The 23,406-nt window shown below is 40.3% G+C and overlaps 1 protein-coding gene across 1 annotated transcript in view; it reads right to left on the reverse strand.

Annotated features, from left to right (window-relative positions):
• Positions 1-23,406, reverse strand: part of LOC128689928 (aminopeptidase N-like) — a 159,064-nt gene that overhangs the window by 72,644 nt on the left and 63,014 nt on the right. The window contains exons 5-8 of the mRNA XM_070088674.1: positions 15,911-16,041; positions 14,915-15,092; positions 13,322-13,505; positions 12,575-12,731 (exon numbers count right to left, since the gene is read on the reverse strand). Coding sequence (XP_069944775.1) covers positions 12,575-12,731; positions 13,322-13,505; positions 14,915-15,092; positions 15,911-16,041 — 650 coding nt within the window. The remainder of the gene's footprint in view (positions 1-12,574; positions 12,732-13,321; positions 13,506-14,914; positions 15,093-15,910; positions 16,042-23,406) is intronic.

The raw sequence follows: 23,406 nt of genomic DNA on the forward strand, positions 1-23,406 counted from the left end.
ATAATAATAGAAAGTTTGAAATACATGAGAAGTTTCAGTTGCTTCATTCAGTCTGACACTTTAAGAATTTCCAGTTTTCGAAATTCATGTTGACATACTTGTTGACTTATGCCAGGTTCAAAGATGAATCTTACTCTCTTAATCTGGATAATTTATAGTCTTTGTTCAGCTTGTTCAAACAGAGTTTCATGAAGAACAACCCACATTGTGTTAGTACTAGACATAAGCTTTTGATTGAACAGGTGGACAAGCGCTTGCTTATACAAGAATATTAAGAAGGCATTTGTTTATTTTAGTACAGAGTTTATTATTAGTTCAACTGGCAAGAATGGACCAAAGGATATTCTAGGATATTTCACCCTTTTGATCTGAGCCAAACACAATCTTTCTGTTTTCATTTAAGTGCAGTGCAGCTTGATTCAGGAGGAGGATCACTGCAGCAGACCTGTTGGCCCATACTAGGCAGGTCCTTTGCAATCCATCACACTAACAAAACTTTTGCCCAACTCAATTTTCAGTGCTACCCAAGAAATAAGCACTGATAACTCTATCCACTCATTTGCAAGTCCCACTCAAATCCAACCCCTCTCACTCATATATTTATCCAACCTAAATTTAAAACTACCCAAAGTCCTAGCTTCAATAACCCAACTAGGTAGAGTGTTCCACTTATCAACTACCCTATTTCCAAACTTAACAGTGGTGACCTGTACTTAACTCAGTAAAGAAGTGTCTTGTGTGCTCTCCGTGGACTGAACCAAGATGCCCTCCGTCGAGCAACTTTACCAACGGCTTAAGGAAGAATTGAGAGTAGCGAAGATGGAGATACGGCAATTGACTGATGAAAACAAGAGGATTCGTAGTAGTCCTCCTGTTTTGAGTCCTCAGGTCAAGAAGGGAACGTGGTCAGTGGCTGGACAGCAGGGAACGAAGTTGACGATCAAGAAGAATGGAAAGACAGAAACGATGAAAAAGAAAGAGACTGCTGTGGAAACATCTAATGCATTCTCCGTGCTACCCGACGAATGTGAGTCGACTGCTGGGAACGTCACGACGAACGACACCAAGGAAGGTAAGAATATTATTGTTGTTGGGGATAGCCAGGTTAGATACATGGATACGGCATTCTGCTTGAAGGACAGGAGTAGGAGACAGAGGGTTTGCTTTTCTGGGGCTGGGATGGAGGACATTGTTAGCCGGCTTGACATCATGAACGGTAATGGGATCAATCCTATTATCTGCCTCAGTGCTGGAGGCAATGATGTAGGCAAGCGTAGAAGTGAGGATTTAGTTAGAAAATTCAGGACAGCTATAGACATAATTAGGAAGAAGGGGGGGCGCCCTGTTATATGTGGCATTTTGCCAAGAAGAGGTGTTGGTAATGAATGGTTGTCCAGAGCAATTGGTATTAATTGTTGGCTGGATAAACACTGTAAGGATAATGCAGTACCATTCATTGACAACTGGGACAACTTCTATGGCCGAAATGACATGTATGCCAGGGATGGGGTTCACTTATCCAGGGCAGGTGTGGGTTTTCTTGCTAGCTCAGTTGAGGGGGTTGTTAGGACTTTAAAGTAGAATTAGTTAGAGGTATGAGTTTAGAAATGATAAATAATGAGTATGGATATATTGACTTATGCTCTGATATTAAGAATCTTAATAGTAACTGTCATGGAGTAACTCTGGGTAATGATAATTTCAGAAATTGTGTAAAAACAAAGATGAATAGGAAAAATGTACAGAAGAAAAAACATATGATGGTATTTTATGCTAACAGTCGAAGTGCAAGAAATAAGATTAATGAACTGCGTTTGGTAGCATGTGCTGGGAACTTTGATGTCATTGCATTAACTGAAACGTGGTATGATTTAAAGAGTCGGGATATGATTGCTGAGTGTAATATTCAAGGGTTTACGCTCTTCCATGTGGATAGATGTTATGGGAGGGGGGGAGGAGTTGCATTGTATGTTCGAGAAAATATTAACTGTTGAATAAAAACAGGTATAAAAATAGATGGAACAGTAACAGAATCTGTTTGGGTAGAGTTTGTAGGTCAAGAAAAACTTATTCTAGGTGTAATCTACTGACCTCCAGACTTGGATCACGATAGAGGGAGACTTCTTCGGGACGAAATTGTTAGGGCTTCTAGACACAATAACATAGTGATAGTAGGGGATTTTAACTTTAGACAAATTGACTGGAATTCTTTGACAGGTAATCTAGAATCCAGTGACTTTATGGAAACAGTTCAGGACTGTTTTCTGAAGCAGTGTGTGACAGAGCCTACCAGGGGTAATAATTTGCTAGACCTAGTCTTGTCAAATAAGGAAACACTCGTAAACAATGAACATTCAAATGGTATAAAATACCGACAGGTTGTTAGGTAAGACACATATGCAACAGTTAGGTAACTTTATTTCGAAACGTTTCGCCTACACAATAGGCTTCTTCAGTCGAGTACAGAAAAGTTGACAGAAGAAGAAGATACTTGAAGGCGATGTAATCAGTCCATCACCCTTAAAGTTTTGAGGTGGTCAGCCCCTCAGTCTGGAGAAGAGTATTGTTCCATAGTCTGAAAAAATATGGAGTTGAAGTGACAGGATGGAGCCTTATATACCGCCAAGAGGTGAGATGTAGGCCACTAGCAGAGGTAAGAATGAAGTCGTTGGGAGGTCAGGTCCCTCTCGAATCCAGCCATTCTCAAAAGTAGAAGTAGTGCAAGTTGATTTCAGGTCTGTACCAAGCTACCCTTGTGTTGCAGTGTCTGACAGAGTGAACATTCAAATGATATAAAATACCATGTGGCAGCTCATGGTATAGGAGGTAAAGTTCTAGCATGGATAGAGGCATGGCTTACCAATAGAAAGCAGAGAGTTACCATTAATGGAGTGAAATCTGAATGGGGATTAGTCGCTAGCGGCGTTCCACAGAGATCAGTTTTAGGCCCTCTCTTGTTCATAATTTACATTAATGACTTTTATGAAGGGATTACGAGTGACATGAGTAAGTTTGCTGATGATACAATGATTGGTCGTATAATTCACTCTTAGGAGGATAGCATTGAACTCCAGGAGGATTTAGACAAATTAATGTCTTGGTCTGAAAAATGGCAGATGAAGTTCAATGTGGATAAGTGTAAAGTACTAGCCCTTGGTAATGAAAATAACACTCGAAGCTATAATCTAGGTGTAGTAGAGCTTGATCATACAGAATGTGAAAAGGACTTGGGAGTCATGGTAAGCAGAAATCTGTTGATAAATTAGACACATGTGCAACTCTTGGGTATCTTTATTGAGGAAACGTTTCGCCACACAGTGGCTTCATCAGTCCGTACGTAGGAGAAACTTGAAGAACAGGAGGAGAATGAGGTAATCAGTCCCTCAACCTTGAGTCGATGTGGTCAGTCCATCAATCTTGAAAAGAATACGGCATATGAGCGGAGAAGTAGCTTATAAACCGTAGGCAGGAGAGGTGCAGCAGTCATATGTGGTGTCACATTTGACCAATGTGGAAGTAGGTCGTGCCCAAAGGTTAGGCAAGCGAAGAATTCCCAAGTATTAAGATCCCAAGAAGTTGCAGTGTCTGACGGGATTGATGAAATTAAGACACATGTGCAACATCTGGGTATCTTTATTGTAGAGGTTTCGCCATTCAGTGGCTTTATCAATACAAATTCCAGGACATTACTTGAAGATAGTAGAACTATTTACAGAAGATGAGGTAATCAGTCCCTCAACCTAATATTTCTCTTCAAACAGGTGTAGTGTCTGATATGTGGAAGATGGCTAATGTAATTCCTATTTTTAAAACAGGGGACAAGTCGTTTCCGTCAAATTACCGCCCAATAAGCCTAACCTCAATTGTAGGCAAATTACTAGAGTCAATTATAGCTGATAATATAAGAAGCCATCTCGATAACCACAGCTTGATTAATGATACTCAGCATGGATTCACGAGGGGCCGTTCCTGCCTAACTAATTTATTAACCTTCTTCACTAAAGCTTTTGAGGCCGTTGATCATGATAAAGAATACGATATTGTTTATTTAGATTTTAGTAAGGCTTTTGATAGAGTACCGCACCAGAGACTTAAATAAAGTGGCAGCTCATGGCATTGGGAAAAAGTGCTGTCATGGATCGAGTCATGGCTCACTAATAGGAAGCAGAGAGTATGCTTATATGGGGTTCATTCCGAGTGGGGATCTGTAACAAGTGACGTACCACAGGGATCAGTCTTAGGCCCGTTGTTGTTTATAAAATATATCAATGACCTTGATGAGGGTATTACTAGTGATATGAGCAAATTCGCCGATGACACAAAGATAGGTAGGATAATTGATTCAAACGTAGATGTTAGGGAACTTCACGAGGATTTAGACAAACTCTGTTCTTGGTCAGAAAAGTGGCAGATGCAGTTCAATGTAGATAAATGCAAGATTCTGAAGCTCGGAGTGTCCATAACCCTAGTACTTATAAGTTAAATGATGTAGAACTTAGCCATACGGATTGCAAAAAGGACTTAGGGATTATGGTGAGCAGCAACCTTAAACCAAGACAGCAATGCCTAAGCGTATGTAATAAGGCAAACAGATTATTGGGATTTATATCAAGAAGTGTAAGCAACAGAAGACCAGAGGTTATACTGCAGCTTTATACATCATTAGTAAGGCCTCACCTAGATTATGCAGCTCAGTTCTGGTCTCCATATTGTACAAGAATGGTATACAATACCGACAAGATGAAATTAAGACATGTGCAACATCTGGGTATCTTTGTTGTAGACGTTTCGCCATCCAGTGGCTTTATCAATACAAATTCCAAGACGTAACTTGAAGATAGTAGAACTATGTACAGAAGATGAGGTAATCAGTCCTTCAACCTAGGAGTAGGTGCGAAGAGCACAGTAGTCGTGGAGATTCTGTTATTCAAGATTGAAGGACTTACCACATCGACTCAAGGTTGAGGGACTGATTACCTCATTCTCCTCCTGTTCTTCAAGCTTCTCCTGTGTATGGACTGATTAAGCCACTGTGTGGCGAAACGTTTCCTTAATAAAGATACCCTGTTGCACATGTGTCTAATTTGTCTAGGTAGACTGTTCCACTCATCAAATACCCTATTTCCAAACCAATACTTTCCTAAGTCCTTTCTAAATCTAAACTTGTCTAATTTAAATCCATTACTGCGGGTTCTCTCTTGGAGAGACATCCTCAAGACCTTATAAATATCCCCTTTATTAATACCTATCTTCCACTTATACACTTCGATCAGGTCTCCCCTCATTCTTCGTCTAACAAGTGAATGTAACTTAAGAGTCTTCAATCTTTCTTCATAAGGAAGATTTCTAATGTTTGTATTAATTTAGTCATTCTACGCTGAATGTTTTCTACCGAATTTATGTCCATTCTGTAATAGAGAGACCAGAACTGAGCTGCATAATCTAGGTGAGGCCTTACTAATGATGTATAAAGCTGCAGTATAACCTCTGGACTTCTGTTGCTTACACTTCTTGATATAAATCCCAATAATCTATTTGCCTTATTACGTACGCTTAGGAATTGCTGTTTAAGGTTGCTGCTCACCATAACCCCCAAGTCCTTTTCGCAATCTGTATGGTTAAGTTCTGCATCATTTAACTTATAAGTGCTAGGGTTATGGACACCCTCGAGATTCAGAACCTTGCATTTATCTACATTCAACTGCATCTGCCACTTTTCTGACCAAGAATCGAGTTTGTCTAAATCCTTATGAAGTTCCCTAACATCTACGTTTGAATCAATTATCCTGTCTATCTTTGTGTCATCGGCGAATTTGCTCATATCACTAGTAATACCCTCATCAAGGTCATTGATATATATTATAAACAACAACGGGCTCAAGACTGAGCCCTGTGGTACGCCACTTGTTACAGATCCCCACTCGAATTTAACCCCATTCATGGACACTCTTTGCTTCCTGTCAGTGAGCCATGACTCGATCCACGAGAGCACTCTTCCCCCAATGCCATGAGCTCCCACTTTCTTTAACAGTCTATGGTGCGGAACTCTATCAAAAGCCTTACTAAAATCTAAGTAAATAATATCAAATTCTTTATCTTGATCAAAAGCCTCAAAAGCTTTACTGAAGAAAGTTAATAAATTAGTTATATAAGAACGGCCTCTCGTGAATCCATGCTGAGTATCATTAATCAAGCTATGCTTATCGAGATGGCTTCTTATAATCTCAGCTATAATTGATTCTAGTAATTTGCCTACAATTGAGGTCAGGTTTATTGGGCGGTAATTTGACTGTAACGACTTGTACCCTGTTTTAAAAATAGGAATTACATTAGCCATCTTCCACATATCAGACACTACACCTGTTTGAAGAGATAAATTAAAAATATTAGTTAATGGTTCACAGAGTTCCATTTTGCATTCCTTAATAACCCTTGAAAAAACCTCATTAGGACCCTGCGACTTATTTTGCTTCAGTCGGTCTATCTGCTTCACAACCATTTCACTAGTGACTGTGATGTTACATAATTTATCTTCAGACCCACTATAAAAATTAATTTCTGGAATATTGTTAGTGTCTTCCTGTGTAAAAACCGAGATAAAATAATTATTTAAAATCGAGCATATTTCATTCTCTTTGTCAGTAAGATGCCCATATTGAATATTGAATATTGGGAATTCTTCACTTACCTAACCCTTGGGCACGACCTACTTCCACATTGGACAAATATGACACCACCTACGACTGCTGCCCCTCACCTGTCTATGGTTTATAAGCTGCTTCTCCGCTCATATACCGTATTCTATTCAAGATTGATGGACTGACCACATCGACTCAAGGCTGAGGGACTGATTACCTCATTCTCCTCCTGTTCTTCAAGTTTCTCCTTTGTATGGACTGATGAAGCCACTGTGTGGCGAAACGTTTCCTCAGTAAAGATACCCAAGAGTTGCTCATGTGTCTAATTCAACAACATGTCGGTTCTCTGAACCATTCATCTACAAAGATGCCCATAGTTATTTTTAAGGGGACCTATCTTATCTCTAACTTTTGTTCTATAGACCTGGAAAAACTTCTTGGGTTAGTTTTAGAATCCCTAGCAACTTTAATTTCATAGTCCCTTTTTAATGTCCCTCTTAATGTCAATATACTGATTCATAAGATGACCCTCACCTCTTTTGATACGCCTATAAATTCCCTTCTTATGCCCTAGTAGATATTTCAGCCTATTATTCATCCATTTTGGGTCATTTCTGTTTGATCTAATTTCTTTATACGGGATAAACGTTCTTTGAGCAGCATGTATAGTGTTCAGAAAGCTGTCATATTGATAGCTCTCTTCGTTACCCCAGTCAGCAGATGATAAGTGTTCTCTATGCCCATCGTAATCTGTTAAGCGAAAATCTGGGACTGTTACTGAGTTATCCCTACTATCATACTTCCATTCAATGCTAAATGTAGTTGATTTGTGGTCGCTGGCACCCAGTTCCTCTAAAATTTCTAAATTATTAACAAGGGATTCATTGTTTGCCAGAACTAAGTCAAGCAGGTTATTTCCCCTTGTAGGTTCTTTCACAAACTGCTTCAGAAAACAATCCTGAACTACCTCTAAGACGTCGTATGATTCTAAATTCCCAGTCAAGAAATTCCAATCAATATGACTAAAGTTAAAGTCTCCTAGAATTACTATATTATCGTGCTTTGTGGCCTTAACAATTTCCTCCCATAATAGTCTCCCTTGGTCCCTATCTAAGTTTGGGGGACGGTATATCACACCTAAAATAAATTTTTCATGCCCCTCTGAAAATTCTATCCAAACAGACTCTGTATGTTTTACTTAATACCCGTTTTTGTGCAACAGTTCAAGCGATCTCGGACATACAATGCCACCCCACCCCCCTTCCCGATACTTCTATCTACTTGGAACAATTTAAAACCCTGAATGTGACATTCTGCAGGCATGTCCCTATTTTTCATATTGAACCACGTCTCAGTTAAGGCAAATACATCACTGTTACCTGTACTAGCAACTAGTCTCAACTCGTCCATCTTATTCCTAGCACTACGACTATTTGTGTAATATATATTTAAGGACCCTCTGTTCTCTTTACTCTTCCTGCTCCTTTCTGTTATACCACTAAACCTATTACTGTCCTTGTCAATTAGTGCCACTGGCTTTCCAATATCCACCTCATTTTGCCTATTACTAGTTCTCCTAGTACTCATAGTCCTGATCAAAGAGCCTAATTTCCGCTGACATAAATACCTTGAATCATCATTAATAACCCTTTCTAACAATCGAAATAAAGGCACCTTCATCTTCTTTGAGGTATTAGCAAAAATCCTCCTCCAAACAGTAAACCCTGCCATCACTTAGGCTCTGCTGCTAATGCTACACAAGAACATAACAGAGGAACACTGAAACAAACCTTCTCAAATCCATGGAAATAAATGGTGTAAAATACCGACACAATGGAAATATAAACACATATGCAGCATAATGTGATCCTTTATTGACTACGTTCCGCCCACACAGTGGGCTTTTTCAAGTCACAAATAGAACTACCTGGGGTGGAAGGAACGCGAGTATTTATAGTCCGGTTCAGAATGCTGAGGTCAGGTGGAGAATGCTGCATCTGATGATGTACCGAGTGGGGTTACAGAGTCTAAAACCTTGGGTAGCTTGGAAAGGAGATTGGATAAGTTTGTGAGCAGACCTTCTACAGTGTTCTTATGTGGGATAGCGATGAAGAAGTTTCTTGGCTAGTGGTTCAGCTATGTTATAGAAGCCACTATTCTGGTTGAAGTTGTCGGATATAGAAATAAGTGATGATTCCAGGATTCTTCGGTATTGAGTGTTGTCTTCTGTGGCGATAAGTCTTGAGTTTCTGTAGTTTATCAAGTGGTTGTGTGAATTACGGTGTTGTACGCAGGCATTCCTTGTGTCGTCAGACCTGCTTGCGTACTGGTGTTCTGAAATACGTGTTTGGAGGTCCCTTGATGTTTCACCCACGTATAACTTGTTGCAGTCATTACAAGGGATTATGTATACCCCTGCAGAGGGTAGAAGCTTGTCCTGTCTATCACTGGTAATGTCCTTGATGGTCGTGGTTGTGGAGGTAGATACTTGTAATGAGGTATTGGAAAAGATGTTGGAAACGTGTTTGGCAATGGAGTTGGTGGGGAGGACTATGTATCTCTTCTCGGCAGTGTCTTCTCTGGGTGTGTTGAAGATGTTTAATGCCCGTCGTCTGCAGTCTCTGATGAAGTGACGAGGATAGTGGAGTTTAGAAAATACTTGTTCAATCATCGTGCATTCTTCTTCAAGAAACTCATTGCTGCAGATTCTGAGTGCACGCAGGAAGAAGCCTATAATTACACCACGTTTGGTTTTGGTGTCGTGGTGAGAGTAAAAGTGGAGAAGATCGTTTTGGTTGGTGGGTTTTCGATAGACTTTAAAACGAAGTTCGTGGTCAGCTTTGCAAAGCAGAACATCAAGGAAAGGAAGAGTGTTGTCGACACCAGCTCTCAGGAATTCTCGCAAAACACCTCTCTAAACTCTTGGGCACTATCAGTCCAGCACATCTCAAACACTCGGGCGATCTTCTCAATCGCATTCGCAACATCAACATCAGGAACAAGAAACTTTCCAGCCTTGACGTGACTTCCCTATTCACCAAAGTACCTACTACACAAGCCATCGATCTCTTGCGCAGGAAAATTGACGATTCATTTGATCTTCCCATTCCAGCCAGCGATTTCATCGACCTTGTTGAACTATGTGTTGGCTTTACGTGTTTCTCTTTCGAAAATCACCTCTTTCAGCAGACTTTTGGACTACACATGGGTTCGCCACTCAGTGCGGTCCTGGCGAACCTATACATGGAACATCTAGAAGCCGAACGTTTCTCCACCATTATTCCTTCATCTGTCACCTGGCTCCGTTATGTTGACGACATTCTCCTCATAACTCCTAAACGCTTCAATGTTAAAGCTCTCCAAGACAAGCTCAACCAGGTCGAGCCTTCAATCCAGTTCACACTTGAAGAAGAAGTCGACAACACTCTTCCTTTCCTTGATGTTCTGCTTTGCAAAGCTGACCACGAACTTCGTTTTAAAGTCTATCGAAAACCCACCAACCAAAACGATCTTTTCCACTTTTACTCTCACCACGACACCAAAACCAAACGTGGTGTAATTATAGGCTTCTTCCTGCGTGCACTCAGAATCTGCAGCAATGAGTTTCTTGAAGAAGAATGCACGATGATTGAACAAGTATTTTCTAAACTCCACTATCCTCGTCACTTCATCAGAGACTGCAGACGACGGGCATTAAACATCTTCAACACACCCAGAGAAGACACTGCCGAGAAGAGATACATAGTCCTCCCCACCAACTCCATTGCCAAACACGTTTCCAACATCTTTTCCAATACCTCATTACAAGTATCTACCTCCACAACCACGACCATCAAGGACATTACCAGTGATAGACAGGACAAGCTTCCACCCTCTGTAGGGGTATACATAATCCCTTGTAATGACTGCAATAAGTTATACGTAGGTGAAACATCAAGGGACCTCCAAACACGTATTTCAGAACACCAGTACGGAAGCAGGTCTGACGATACAAGGAATGCCTGCGTACAACACCGTAATTCACACAACCACTTGATAAACTACAGAAACTCAAGACTTATCGCCACAGAAGACAACACTCAATACCGAAGAATCCTGGAATCATCACTTATTTCTATATCCGACAACTTCAACCAGAATAGTGGCTTCTATAACATAGCTGAGCCACTTGCCAAGAAACTTCTTCATCGCTATCCCACATAAGAACACTGTAGAAGGTCTGCTCACAAACTTATCCAATCTCCTTTCCAAGCTACCCATGTTTTTAGACTCTGTAACCCCACTCGGTACATCATCAGATGCAGCATTCTCCACCTGACCTCAGCATTCTGAACCGGACTATAAATACTCGCGTTCCTTCCACCCCAGGTAGTTCTATTTGTGACTTGAAAAAGCCCACTGTGTGGGTGAAACGTAGTCAATAAAGGATCACATTATGCTGCATATGTGTTTATATTTCTCAAATCCAACCACCAACAGAAACATCTGTCTAAACTATTTTTATGCTACCCAAGTAATAACTTTTACAACCTTTTACTCATGTGCAAGTTGATTGTTCTACCATATTGTATTACTACTACCACCACTAGTATTACACTTCACTCTAAGCCTATATATACCCCTCTGTGTCCACGTATTGTTTGTAACAGCTTGATAAAGCTCCTGGAGAACGAAACGTTGCCACAATAAAATGTCACATTAGCTGCACTTGTGTCCTTTTACTTAACATATTGTTGGAAATTCTACCAATATTAGTACAATGCGAGTATGGCCGATGCGAAGACGGGAGAACGCAGTCTTCCAAGTACGGCAGCGGTGGTAAGAAGATGGCCACAAACCTAAAAGCAGTTTAATAGAGTGCAATTTGTTATGGTGGATGTCCGACCACCGTTGTTGCCAACGACTGCAAAGACGGGCAGAGATGACTGTAAATTAATCCTTGAATGGAATACCTCTACAGGAAAAATGAAGATCATGTACCCCTGACTGCGCAGCAGCATCCACCTGTTCATTGCCCTTCACAGAAATCAAATTGTTTAATGGTCTGTAAAGTGCTGAAAGAATCTGAAATGATCACAAATGCCAAAGGAGACATATGTGTAATATGGAGAAGCATTATGACAATTCACAACTACTTGACTATCCCTTCTTCCTCTGACAATTGCTTGTGACTTGCTTTAATGTTGTTTGGTCTCTTAACAATACAGTCTCTCTAATATCATAATTTATTAAGCCTGTAGTACATGCAAAGTTAAATTATAACTTCTGTCCACTAATTCATCATGTACGTTATATTTTGCTGTCACATATTCTATCATTTATTTCATTTACTGCTTCTCCCACCACGTTACAGTATTGTCACATGGTTGTTGTTCATACAACTCCTTTCGTTAAATATTTAATCATTTAAATATAAAATTCTAATCTTATTAAAACTTTCTGTAAGTACAAATTGTCACTACATATATGTATATATTCTTGATGGCTAAGTTCCTTGTTAATTAAGGGTAGGTATGCAATATCTCACAAACTAGAGCCAATTTGACAAACCTACTGCCATTTTCTAATTCAGCCACCCCAGTATACCCCATTTACCTTCGAATATCTTTGACAACGAATTTTTTAGTTGACCAGTGGATCCATAATAATCTTTCCTTTGTTGTAAAATAAAACAATCAGTATCTTCAATAATCCTGTCTTATGACGAAAGATTTTTCATCATTTATTCACAATAGTCCCGCCCTCATTAATTACTTGTAGCATCTTTAATAGTTTTACCTTTTATTTAACATCTGACATAAATTACTAATGTAAGTTCTACCATTGTTTTATATCATTCAGTATATTTAATAACCTAATCTTTGACATCAATTAATTATAATAGCCCCATCTTTAATACAAGCCATGCCATCAAGTATTAATAATAGTCCACCTACCTTTACTGTAAGATATGACATCAAATATCTGAGGAATTTCGTCTGGATGGTTAACAACAACATTAATGGGGTGGGAAGTCTTGAGACTATCTAGTTCCAGTGCTTTGTGAAGGTTTGATATCAGGAACTGTTCCATCACACCCCATGTTGGTTCAACCTGTACCAAAAAATATGTATAATGTGAAAAAGTTTTTAAATTTCAATTTTATTTTTTGTATTTGTGTAACTTGGCAGCTGACTCACGATACTTTACTGATCTTAAATCAGTGTTATTACCTATGTCCTGGGTAACTAATGTTATAATCGTTGGATAATCATAAGCATAATCAATAGGTGATCAATGTTACAACCTTAGAATAATCAACGTTTTAGTCTACTTATATTCAGTGTAATAACCTGTGGGTTCCCTGAAAGTTACCTGATAATGATACCAAGAGTTACCATATTTTCCGGCATATAAGGCGCACAACAGAAGTATCATAGTGGTAAATCAGTTTTCATATTGAAGGGTTAATTACCCTCTGATGTATAACGTAACTCAAAGCTTTTCCCTGACGTTGACCATATAACGTGCAAGTTGATTTTCCAAGATTTTTTTGTGGGAAAAAAGGCACGCCATATATATACCGGAAAATATGGTAAAACTCACACCTTTCATTTTCACTCCATTTTGCCTTCAAACTTATGTATAATTACTATATAAAGGACTAACTAAGTTATGACAATAGGAAACTAATCCATACTTACAACATTAAGGCTTATATAGCCCATAAAGGTTGCAAATCCTTCCTTGAGCCAGAGGTCTGACCACCAGGCTGGAGTGACCAAGTTGCCAAACCACTGATGAGCGATCTCATGAGCTAAGACATTGCCAAGAGTCTGCTTGCTGGAGACTGAACTTAGCTTCGAATCGTATAATAGAGCAGTTTCCCTAAAGAAAATATTATACAGAGTTTAATTTTGGAAAATATTATGAACATATATACACAGAAAGATTAAACACAAACAGGATTCGAACCCATCTTAGCTGATGTCCACGAGTGTTGCTTAGCTACCACTGTGGCACTAAACCACTTACCTACAGATGCCTCCAAAAGCTAGGTAGAATGGCTACAAGCACTGAGAACACTTGTGAGCCTCGGACATGGTCACCATGGGTTGTATTTCTGCCTAACATTTTGAAGCTTGTGTAGCTAAGTGGTTTAAGACATCGTGGTGGGAGCTAAACCACACTTGTAGACAGCAAAAAAGGTGGGTTCGAATCCTGCTGGTTGTCATCTTTCTGTGTATATACACTCCGCTTAATAAATATATATATATATATATATATATATATATATATATATATATATATATATATATATATATATATATATATATATATCTTTATTTACTACATGTACAAGGTATACAGGCCTAGCTGACATCACTGACATACTACTATATAGAAAGCCCCTTGTTATGCAGAGTATTTCGAGCAAATCAGGTAAATTTTGTCTAGGATGCAATCCTCACCAGTTGACTGGGTGAACATAGACAGAAAGTGTCACTCGCCCTAATGTTTCCAACCGTACCGGGGATCGACCCCCGGACCACAGTAAGTTAACTGAGTGTGCTAGGAATCGAGTTACAGGACACCTTTGTCCTGTATACTTCCTGTTAATGATATCAACAGTTTTAATAATAAAAAAGAGTATTTTAAATCTTATACTTTTCATCATTTAAATATTACATTTTTATTAAGTAATTTATATTATTATTATTATTATTATTATTATTATTATTATTATTATTATTATTATTATTATTATTATTATTCAGAGTACTATTATATAGTTAAAGCACTATTTACTGAATTATTTTCATGTAAATGTTTGGTGGTCGATGAACAAGCTACAACTTCATGAAGGTGTTGATGATCTGAAGAGTTTGTGGAGCCCTGATGTAGAGGTTTATCAGCAAGGAATGCATCAATTAGCCACGGGAAAACATCGGTCATGTGACCATAAGTTCCAATGATGGGTTATACTATGATTAAGGCCCACGTCAGGAGGTATTTATTCTGTTTCCTGACGAATCCTTCCTGATCTATGTAGTGAGTAGTCATCATCATAACCGCTGTCAACATTATTTGTAAGGTATATCTGCCATAAGGCGACAGTTGGCATTTCATTGTATATAATTCACAATGATAGCCAATACAAACTTTAATAGGAACCTAATGGACATTTAAATATAATAATATTTTATATGGTAATTAATTTACCAAAAAAACATATAAAAAAATCATTACATTTAACCTACTTTGCAACATTTAAGACAAAAATAATCAATGTTTACCTGAAGAGGATGAGTCCCCAGTTCTCCATGCCATTAAACTTGAAGTCTGGTACACTTGACATGTCAAGCTTTGGCAGAGGAAATGGGATATTAAAATAGTTCTCAAGGAAGGTGAGTATAGCTGGGGCTGTGTCACGAGCATAAGCGGCCTGACTCACGGCGTCCTTCCGTGTCCATACTAAAATAATTGATAGATTATTGATCATGTTAAAACATCAGTGTTCCATCACTGATCACACTAATTTAACAAACATTCAGCTAAAATAACAAATGCTATATTTTATTTCATTTTATTACATCTCTTCTTCTGACAGTATATAAGTATCCATAATGTCGCTTTAACTTCACAATGTTTCAGACTATGGAACAAAATCTCTTCTGCAGGCTGAGGGACTGATCACCTCAAAACTACGTCTTCGAGGGTGATGGACTGATTACTTCGCATTCACATCTCTACTGTTTCTGCCAACTTTTCTGTACCCGACAGAAGCAGCCTACTGTGTAGGCGAAACATTTCGGAATTAAGATACCTAACTAGTGCACATGTGTCTTACTTAATATACTTGTCTTTACATGTACTGTGATGCTAATTATTTCGATTAATAACAACTAAAATAATTGAGCTTTATATAATTTTAAAGGAAATGCAGAATAATTAATTTTTCAAAGTAAAACATTAGATCTCAATGTCAACAAAATAATTATTTCTTGTTGAATCTTTACCATTGTCATAAATGTTTTACAGTTGATATATTGACGAGCTTTGTCAGAGTTAAAATTCTACAATTATGTTTCAGTATAACACAAGTTGAAATAATTATCTTTTATTACACCATTTTCTGCTTGGTATATACACTGAAAAATTCCCTTTTAAAGGGATTAAAGAATTCTTGAATGTTAGCGAACAGCTCAACTGCATCGTTAAAACCTTACAGTCGAGAGGATTTAAACCCATGAGACTGACTCATATACAGAACTCCTTTAAGTATTAAAAACCTTTGAAAAGCGTGTTGTTGAGCTCTGATGATTCAAGATATGAAAAGTCACTGATGAGGAATCCAACGAGGTAAGTTGACATAGTCATGGTGGTGTTGAAGGTGTCCCACACCCACCCATCAACACCATCACTAGTGCAAAAGAGGAATGTGAAAAACGATTAATTTTCATGTGCTAAATTATAAAGAACAAACAGTACAGCAATACACAGATAACAAACAAACTGCAGTATATAAATATAGAAGCACAGACAACGTTATTTGCTACAAGAGCAAGAATAATGTAAGAGATGGCGGAACACTACACGATAAAACTTCATGAAGGTGTCTGCTGACACCTGTTAACTTCATGAAGGTGTCTGCTGACACCTGTTAACTTCATGAAGGTGTCTGCTAACACCTGTTAACTTCATGAAGGTGTCTGCTAACACCTGTTAACTTCATGAAGGTGTTTGCTGACACCTGTTAACTTCATGAAGGTGTCTGCTGACACCTGTTAACTTCATGAAGGTGTCTGCTGACACCTGTTAACTTCATGAAGGTGTCTGCTGACACCTGTTAACTTCATGAAGGTGTCTGCTGACACCTGTTAACTTCATGAAGGTGTCTGCTGACACCTGTTAACTTCATGAAGGTGTCTTCTGACACCTGTTAACTTCACGAAGGTGTCTGCTGACACCTGTTAACTTCATGAAGGTGTCTGCTGACACCTGTTAACTTCATGAAGGTGTCTGCTGACACCTGTTATCTTCATGAAGGTGTCTGCTGACACCTGTTAACTTCATGAAGGTGTCTGCTGACACCTGTTAACTTCATGAAGGTGTCTGCTGACACCTGTTAACTTCATGAAGGTGTCTGCTGACACCTGTTAACTTCATGAAGGTGTCTGCTGACACCTGTTAACTTCATGAAAGTGTCTGCTGACACCTGTTAACTTCATGAAGGTGTCTGCTGACACCTGTTAACTTCATGAAGGTGTCTGCTGACACCTGTTAACTTCATGAAGGTGTCTTCTGACACCTGTTAACTTCACGAAGGTGTCTGCTGACACCTGTTAACTTCATGAAGGTGTCTGCTGACACCTGTTAACTTCATGAAGGTGTCTGCTGACACCTGTTAACTTCATGAAGGTGTCTGCTGACACCTGTTAACTTCATGAAGGTGTCTCCTAACACCTGTTAAATTCATGAAGGTGTCTGCTGACACCTGTTAACTTCATGAAGGTGTCTTCTAGCACCTGTTAACTACATGAAGGTGTCTTCTAACACCTGTTAACTTCATGAAGGTGTCTGCTGACACCTGCTAACTTCATGAATGTGTCTGCTGACACCTGTTAACTTCATGAAGGTGTCTGCTAACACTTGTTAACTTCATGAAGGTGTCTGTTAACACATATTAACTTCATGAAGGTGTCTGCTAACACCTGTTAACTTCATGAAGGTGTCTGCTAATACCTGTTAACTTCATGAAGGTGTCTGCTAACACCTGTTAATTTCATGAAGGTGTCTGCTGACACCTGTTAACTTCATGAAGGTGTCTGCTAATACCTGTTAACTTCATGAAGGTGTCTGCTAACACCTGTTAATTTCATGAAGGTGTCTGCTGACACCTGTTAGCTTCATGAAGGTGTCTGCTAGCACCTGTTAACTTCATGAAGGTGTCTGCTAACACTTGTTAACTTCATGAAGGTGTCTGCTGACACCTGTTAACTTCATGAAGGTGTCTGCTGACACCTGTTAACTTCATGAAGGTGTCTGCTAACACCTGTTAACTTCATGAAGGTGTCTGCTAACACCTGTTAACTTCATGAAGGTGTCTGCTGACACCTGTTAACTTCATGAAGGTGTCTGCTGACACCTGTTAACTTCATGAAGGTGTCTGCTGACACCTGTTAACTTCATGAAGGTGTCTGCTAGCACCTGTTAACTTCATGAAGGTGTCTACTAACACCTATTAACTTCATGAAAGTGTCTGCTGACACCTGTTAACTTCATGAAGGTGTCTGCTGACACCTGTTAACTTCATGAAGGTGTCTGCTGACACCTGTTAACTTCATGAAGGTGTCTGCTGACACCTGTTAACTTCATGAAGGTGTCTGCTGACACCTGTTAACTTCATGAAGGAGTCTTCTGACACCTGTTAACTTCACGAAGGTGTCTGCTGACACCTGTTAACTTCATGAAGGTGTCTGCTGACACCTGTTAACTTCATGAAAGTGTCTGCTGAAACCTGTTAACTTCATGAAGGTGTCTGCTGACACCTGTTAACTTCATGAAGGTGTCTGCTGACACCTGTTAACTTCATGAAGGTGTCTGCTGACACCTGTTAACTTCATGAAGGTGTCTTCTGACACCTGTTAACTTCACGAAGGTGTCTGCTGACACCTGTTAACTTCATGAAGGTGTCTGCTGACACCTGTTAACTTCATGAAGGTGTCTGCTGACACCTGTTAACTTCATGAAGGTGTCTGCTGACACCTGTTAACTTCATGAAGGTGTCTCCTAACACCTGTTAAATTCATGAAGGTGTCTGCTGACACCTGTTAACTTCATGAAGGTGTCTTCTAGCACCTGTTAACTTCATGAAGGTGTCTTCTAACACCTGTTAACTTCATGAAGGTGTCTGCTGACACCTGCTAACTTCATGAATGTGTCTGCTGACACCTGTTAACTTCATGAAGGTGTCTGCTAACACTTGTTAACTTCATGAAGGTGTCTGTTAACACATATTAACTTCATGAAGGTGTCTGCTAACACCTGTTAACTTCATGAAGGTGTCTGCTAATACCTGTTAACTTCATGAAGGTGTCTGCTAACACCTGTTAATTTCATGAAGGTGTCTGCTGACACCTGTTAACTTCATGAAGGTGTCTGCTAATACCTGTTAACTTCATGAAGGTGTCTGCTAACACCTGTTAATTTCATGAAGGTGTCTGCTGACACCTGTTAGCTTCATGAAGGTGTCCGCTAGCACCTGTTAACTTCATGAAGGTGTCTGCTAACACTTGTTAACTTCATGAAGGTGTCTGCTGACACCTGTTAACTTCATGAAGGTGTCTGCTAACACTTGTTAACTTCATGAAGGTGTCTGCTGACACATGTTAACTTCATGAAGGTGTCTGCTAACACTTGTTAACTTCATGAAGGTGTCTGCTAACACCTGTTAACTTCATGAAGGTGTCTGCTAACACTTGTTAACTTCATGAAGGTGTCTGCTAACACCTGTTAACTTCATGAAGGTGTCTGCTAACACCTGTTAGCTACATGAAGGTGTCTGCTAACACCTGTTAACTTCATGAAGGTATCTGCTAACACCTGTTAACTTCATGAAGGTGTCTGCTAACACCTGTTAACTTCATGAAGGTGTCTGCTAACACCTGTTAACTTCATGAAGGTGCCTGCTAACACCGGTTAATTTCATGAAGGTGTCTGCTAACACTTGTTAACTTAATGAAGGCGTCTGCTAACACCTGTTAACTTCATGAAGGTGTCTGCTATCACCTATTAACTTCATGAAGGTGTCTGCTAACACCTGTTAACTTCATGACGGTGTCTGCTAACACCTGTTAACTTCATGAAGGTGTCTGCTAACACCTGTTAACTTCATGAAGGTGTCTGCTAACACCTGTTAACTTCATGAAGGTGTCTGCTAACACCTGTTAACTTCATGAAGGTGTCTGCTAACACCTGTTAGCTTCATGGAGGTGTCTGCTAACACCTGTTAATTTCATGAAGGTGTCTGCTGACACCTGTTAACTTCATGAAGGTGTCTGCTAACACCTGTTAACTTCATGAAGGTGTCTGCTAACACCTGTTACCTTCATGAAGGTGTCTGCTGACACCTGTTAACTTCATGAAGGTGTCTGCTAACACCTGTTAACTTCATGAAGGTGTCTGCTAACACCTGTTAACTTCATGAAGGTGTCTGCTAACACCTGTTAACTTCATGAAGGTGTCTGCTAACACCTGTTAATTTCATGAAGGTGTCTGCTGACACCTGTTAACTTCATGAAGGTGTCTGCTAAGACTTGTTAACTTCATGAAGGTTTCTGCTAACACCTGTTAACTTCATGAAGGTGTCTGCTAACACCTGTTAGCTTCATGAAGGTGTCTGCTAGCACCTGTTAACTTCATGAAGGTGCCTGCTAACACTTGTTAACTTCATGAAGGTGTCTGCTGACACCTATTAACTTCATGAAGGTGTCTGCTAACACTTGTTAACTTCATGAAGGTGTCTGCTAACACCTGTTAACTTCTTGAAGGTGTCTGCTAACACCTGTTAACTTCATGAAGGTGTCTGCTAACACCTGTTAACTTCATGAAGGTGTCTGCTAACACCTGTTAATTTCATGAAGGTGTCTGCTAACACCTGTTAACTTCATGAAGGTGTCTGCTAACACCTGTTAACTTCATGAAGGTGTCTGCTAACACCTGTTAATTTCATGAAGGTGTCTGCTAACACCTGTTAACTTCATAACGGTGTCTGCTAACACCTGTTAACTTCATGAAGGTTACCTGGACGTTACCTGGAGGTTATTCCGGGGATCAACGCCCCCGCGGCCCGGTCCACGACCAGGCCTCCCGGTGGATCAGGGCCTGATCAACTAGGCTGTTACTGCTGGCCGCAGGCTGTCCAACGTACGAAACACAGCTTGGCTAATCTAGCACTGACTTTAGGTATCTGTCCTGCTCCCTCTTGAAGGCAGCCAGGGGCCTATTGGTAATTCCCCATATGTTTGGTGGGAGGCTGTTGAGCAGTCTTGGGCCCCGGACACTTACGGTGTTTTCTCTTAGTGTACCAATGGCTCCCCTACTTTTAATTGGGGGTATTTTGCATCGCCTGCCCAGTCTTTTACTTTCGTAGGGAGTGATTTCTGTGTGCAGATTCAGGATCATTCCTTCTAGGATTTTCCAAGTGTAGATTATGATAAATATCTCTCTCTCCTGCGTTCCAACGATTACAAGTCAAGTGCTTCCAAGCGTTTCCAGTAGTTAAGGTGCTTGATAGAACTTATACGTGCAGTAAAAGTTCTCTGTACACTCTCTAGATCTGCAATTTCACCTGCTTTGAACGGAGATGTTAATGTCCAGCAGTAATCCAGCCTAGAGAGAACATTGGCTTGGCATCTCTCGTCTTGAACGTTCTCAATATATATCCTATCATTTTCTTTGCACTTGTGATCGTGGCACTGTTGCGATCCTTGAAAGTGAGATCCTCAGACATTACTACTCCCAGGTCCCTTACATTATTTTTCCGCTCTATTGTATGGCCGGAGTCAGTAGTATACTCTGTTCTAGTTATTATCTCCTCCAGTTTTCCATAACGGAGTAGTTGGAATTTGTCCTCATTGAACATCATATTGTTTTCCGTTGCCCACTGGAAAGCTTTGTTTATATCTTCATGGAGGTTAACCGCGTCCTTAATAGATGACGGCCTCATGCAGATCCTAGTACCGTCTGCAAAGGATGATACGGTGCTGTGGGTTACATCTCTGTCTATGTCTGATATGAGGATGAGGAACAGGATGAGGGCGAGTACTGTGCCTTGTGGAACAGAGCTCTTCACTATGGCAGCCTCCGATTTAACTCTGTTGACCACTACTCTTTGTGTTCGATTGGTTAGGAAGTTGAAGATCCATCTCCCCACTTTGCCAGTTATTCCTTTAGCACGTATTTTGTGCTCCATTACGCCATGATCGCACTTGTCAAACGCTTTTGCAAAGTCTGTGTATATTACATCTCCATTCTGACACCTGTTAACTTCTAACACATGTTAACTTCATGACGGTGTCTGCTACCACCTGTTAACCTCATGAAGGTGCCTGTTAACACCTGTTAACTTCATGACGGTGTCTGCTACCACCTGTTAACTTCATGAAGATATGACATAGTCATGGGCGATGGGTGGAGAGTAGAGCACACGTTTATGCGGAGGGGTTATGCTGCCAGGTTGGACCGTATATATATAACTCGAGATATAACAGTAGAAGGTGTAATGACGATAGATTTAGGTTTTTCGGACCATCGTGCTGTTTTGGCAGAGGTGGCATGGGAAGGGATGGTTCGTAGGTATGTGGGTTATTGGAAAATGAATGTGAGGCTACTTCAGGGGGAGGGGGAGGGGTTGTTTTTTAGGGAATGGTGGAGGCAACTCTGGGAGGTTCGCAACAAAGAGGAGGATGTATTGGAATGGTGGGAGAAACATGCTAAATTGCAGATTAAGGAGTATTATCAGCACCGAGGACGGGATGAGGCGAGGTGGAGGTTTGGTTTACAGAAATATTTTGAGGGGCAGCTCAATGACTGTTATGAAGGGGGAGGGGGCTAGACATGGAGAAATAGAGGTTTTAAGGGAAAGATTGAGGGATATACAAAATTCTCGTTTTTATGCGATACGTGTAAGGGAAGGTTTAGAGGAGGTTCTATGGTGTGACAAACCGTCAGGATGTGTTTTGAGGAGATTTAGGAATAGGCAACAGATGACCACGATTATGGAATTAGAGGTGTGTAAAGGGTGGGGGGATACAGGGTGGGGCACGTACTTAGTACGACCGATGGAATGAGTAATTATGCTGATTATTGGTTTAGGGAGAATTTTAAGCAGGGGGAGGGAGGAGGGAAGGAGGGAGAGATTCTAGGAGAAGGAATTCGGGGTATTTTAGGGGAGGAGGAGAGAGCAGTAATAGAGGGTAGGATCAGTGAGGAGGAGGTGGAGGCGGCGGTAATGGGCTTGAGTAGGGGAAAAGCGCCGGGCATTGATGGAATTCCTAATGATTTCTATATTACACATTGGGATTGTATGAAGGTATGTCTGGTCTCGTTGTTTAACTGTATGAAGGAAAGGGGAGTGTTGGGGGAATCGCAGGGCACGGGGGTTGTTGTTTTGGTCTATAAGGGAGGGGGGAAGGAAGACCTTGGGTGCTTTTAGGGCGATCTCCCTCATGTGTGCTGATTATAAAGTTTTTGCGAAGGTTTTAGGTAATCGTATGAAAAGGGTGCTTGACCGAGTTCTACATAGAGAACAGTGTGGGATTCCAGATCGAAGTATGCGTGAGGGGCATGGAAGAATTAGGGATTTTGTGGAGGGTAGACAAGGGGGGTGGGGATCTTGGGGATTGATTGGAAGCAGGCTTATGACAGTGTAGATAGACGTATGTTGTGGAGTATTTTACAAAAACAGGGTTTTGGGGAAGAGATTGTGCGCTGGGTAACAACTTTGTATACGCCTGCGAGGGTCAGGGTACAGGTTAATGGGAAGTTAGGGTTGCAGGTGCAGTTGGGGAAGGGTTTGCGACAGGGTTGCCCCTTGTCTCAAATCCTCTTTGCATGCATGCAGGACCCTTTTTATAGGTTTATAGAGAAAGGAGTGTGGGAACAGGGAGAGGAGGGTCCTGGCAGAGGTGGTATTGTGGGGTATGTGGATGACACCACAGTTTTGGTGGGAGAGGAAATAGGAAATAGGATTGGCCAGAATGTGGGCCGTATAATAGAGATTTTG

Source organism: Cherax quadricarinatus, chromosome 25 (assembly GCF_038502225.1).
Source record: "Cherax quadricarinatus isolate ZL_2023a chromosome 25, ASM3850222v1, whole genome shotgun sequence".
In the NCBI taxonomy this organism is placed as follows: Eukaryota; Metazoa; Arthropoda; class Malacostraca; order Decapoda; family Parastacidae; genus Cherax; species Cherax quadricarinatus.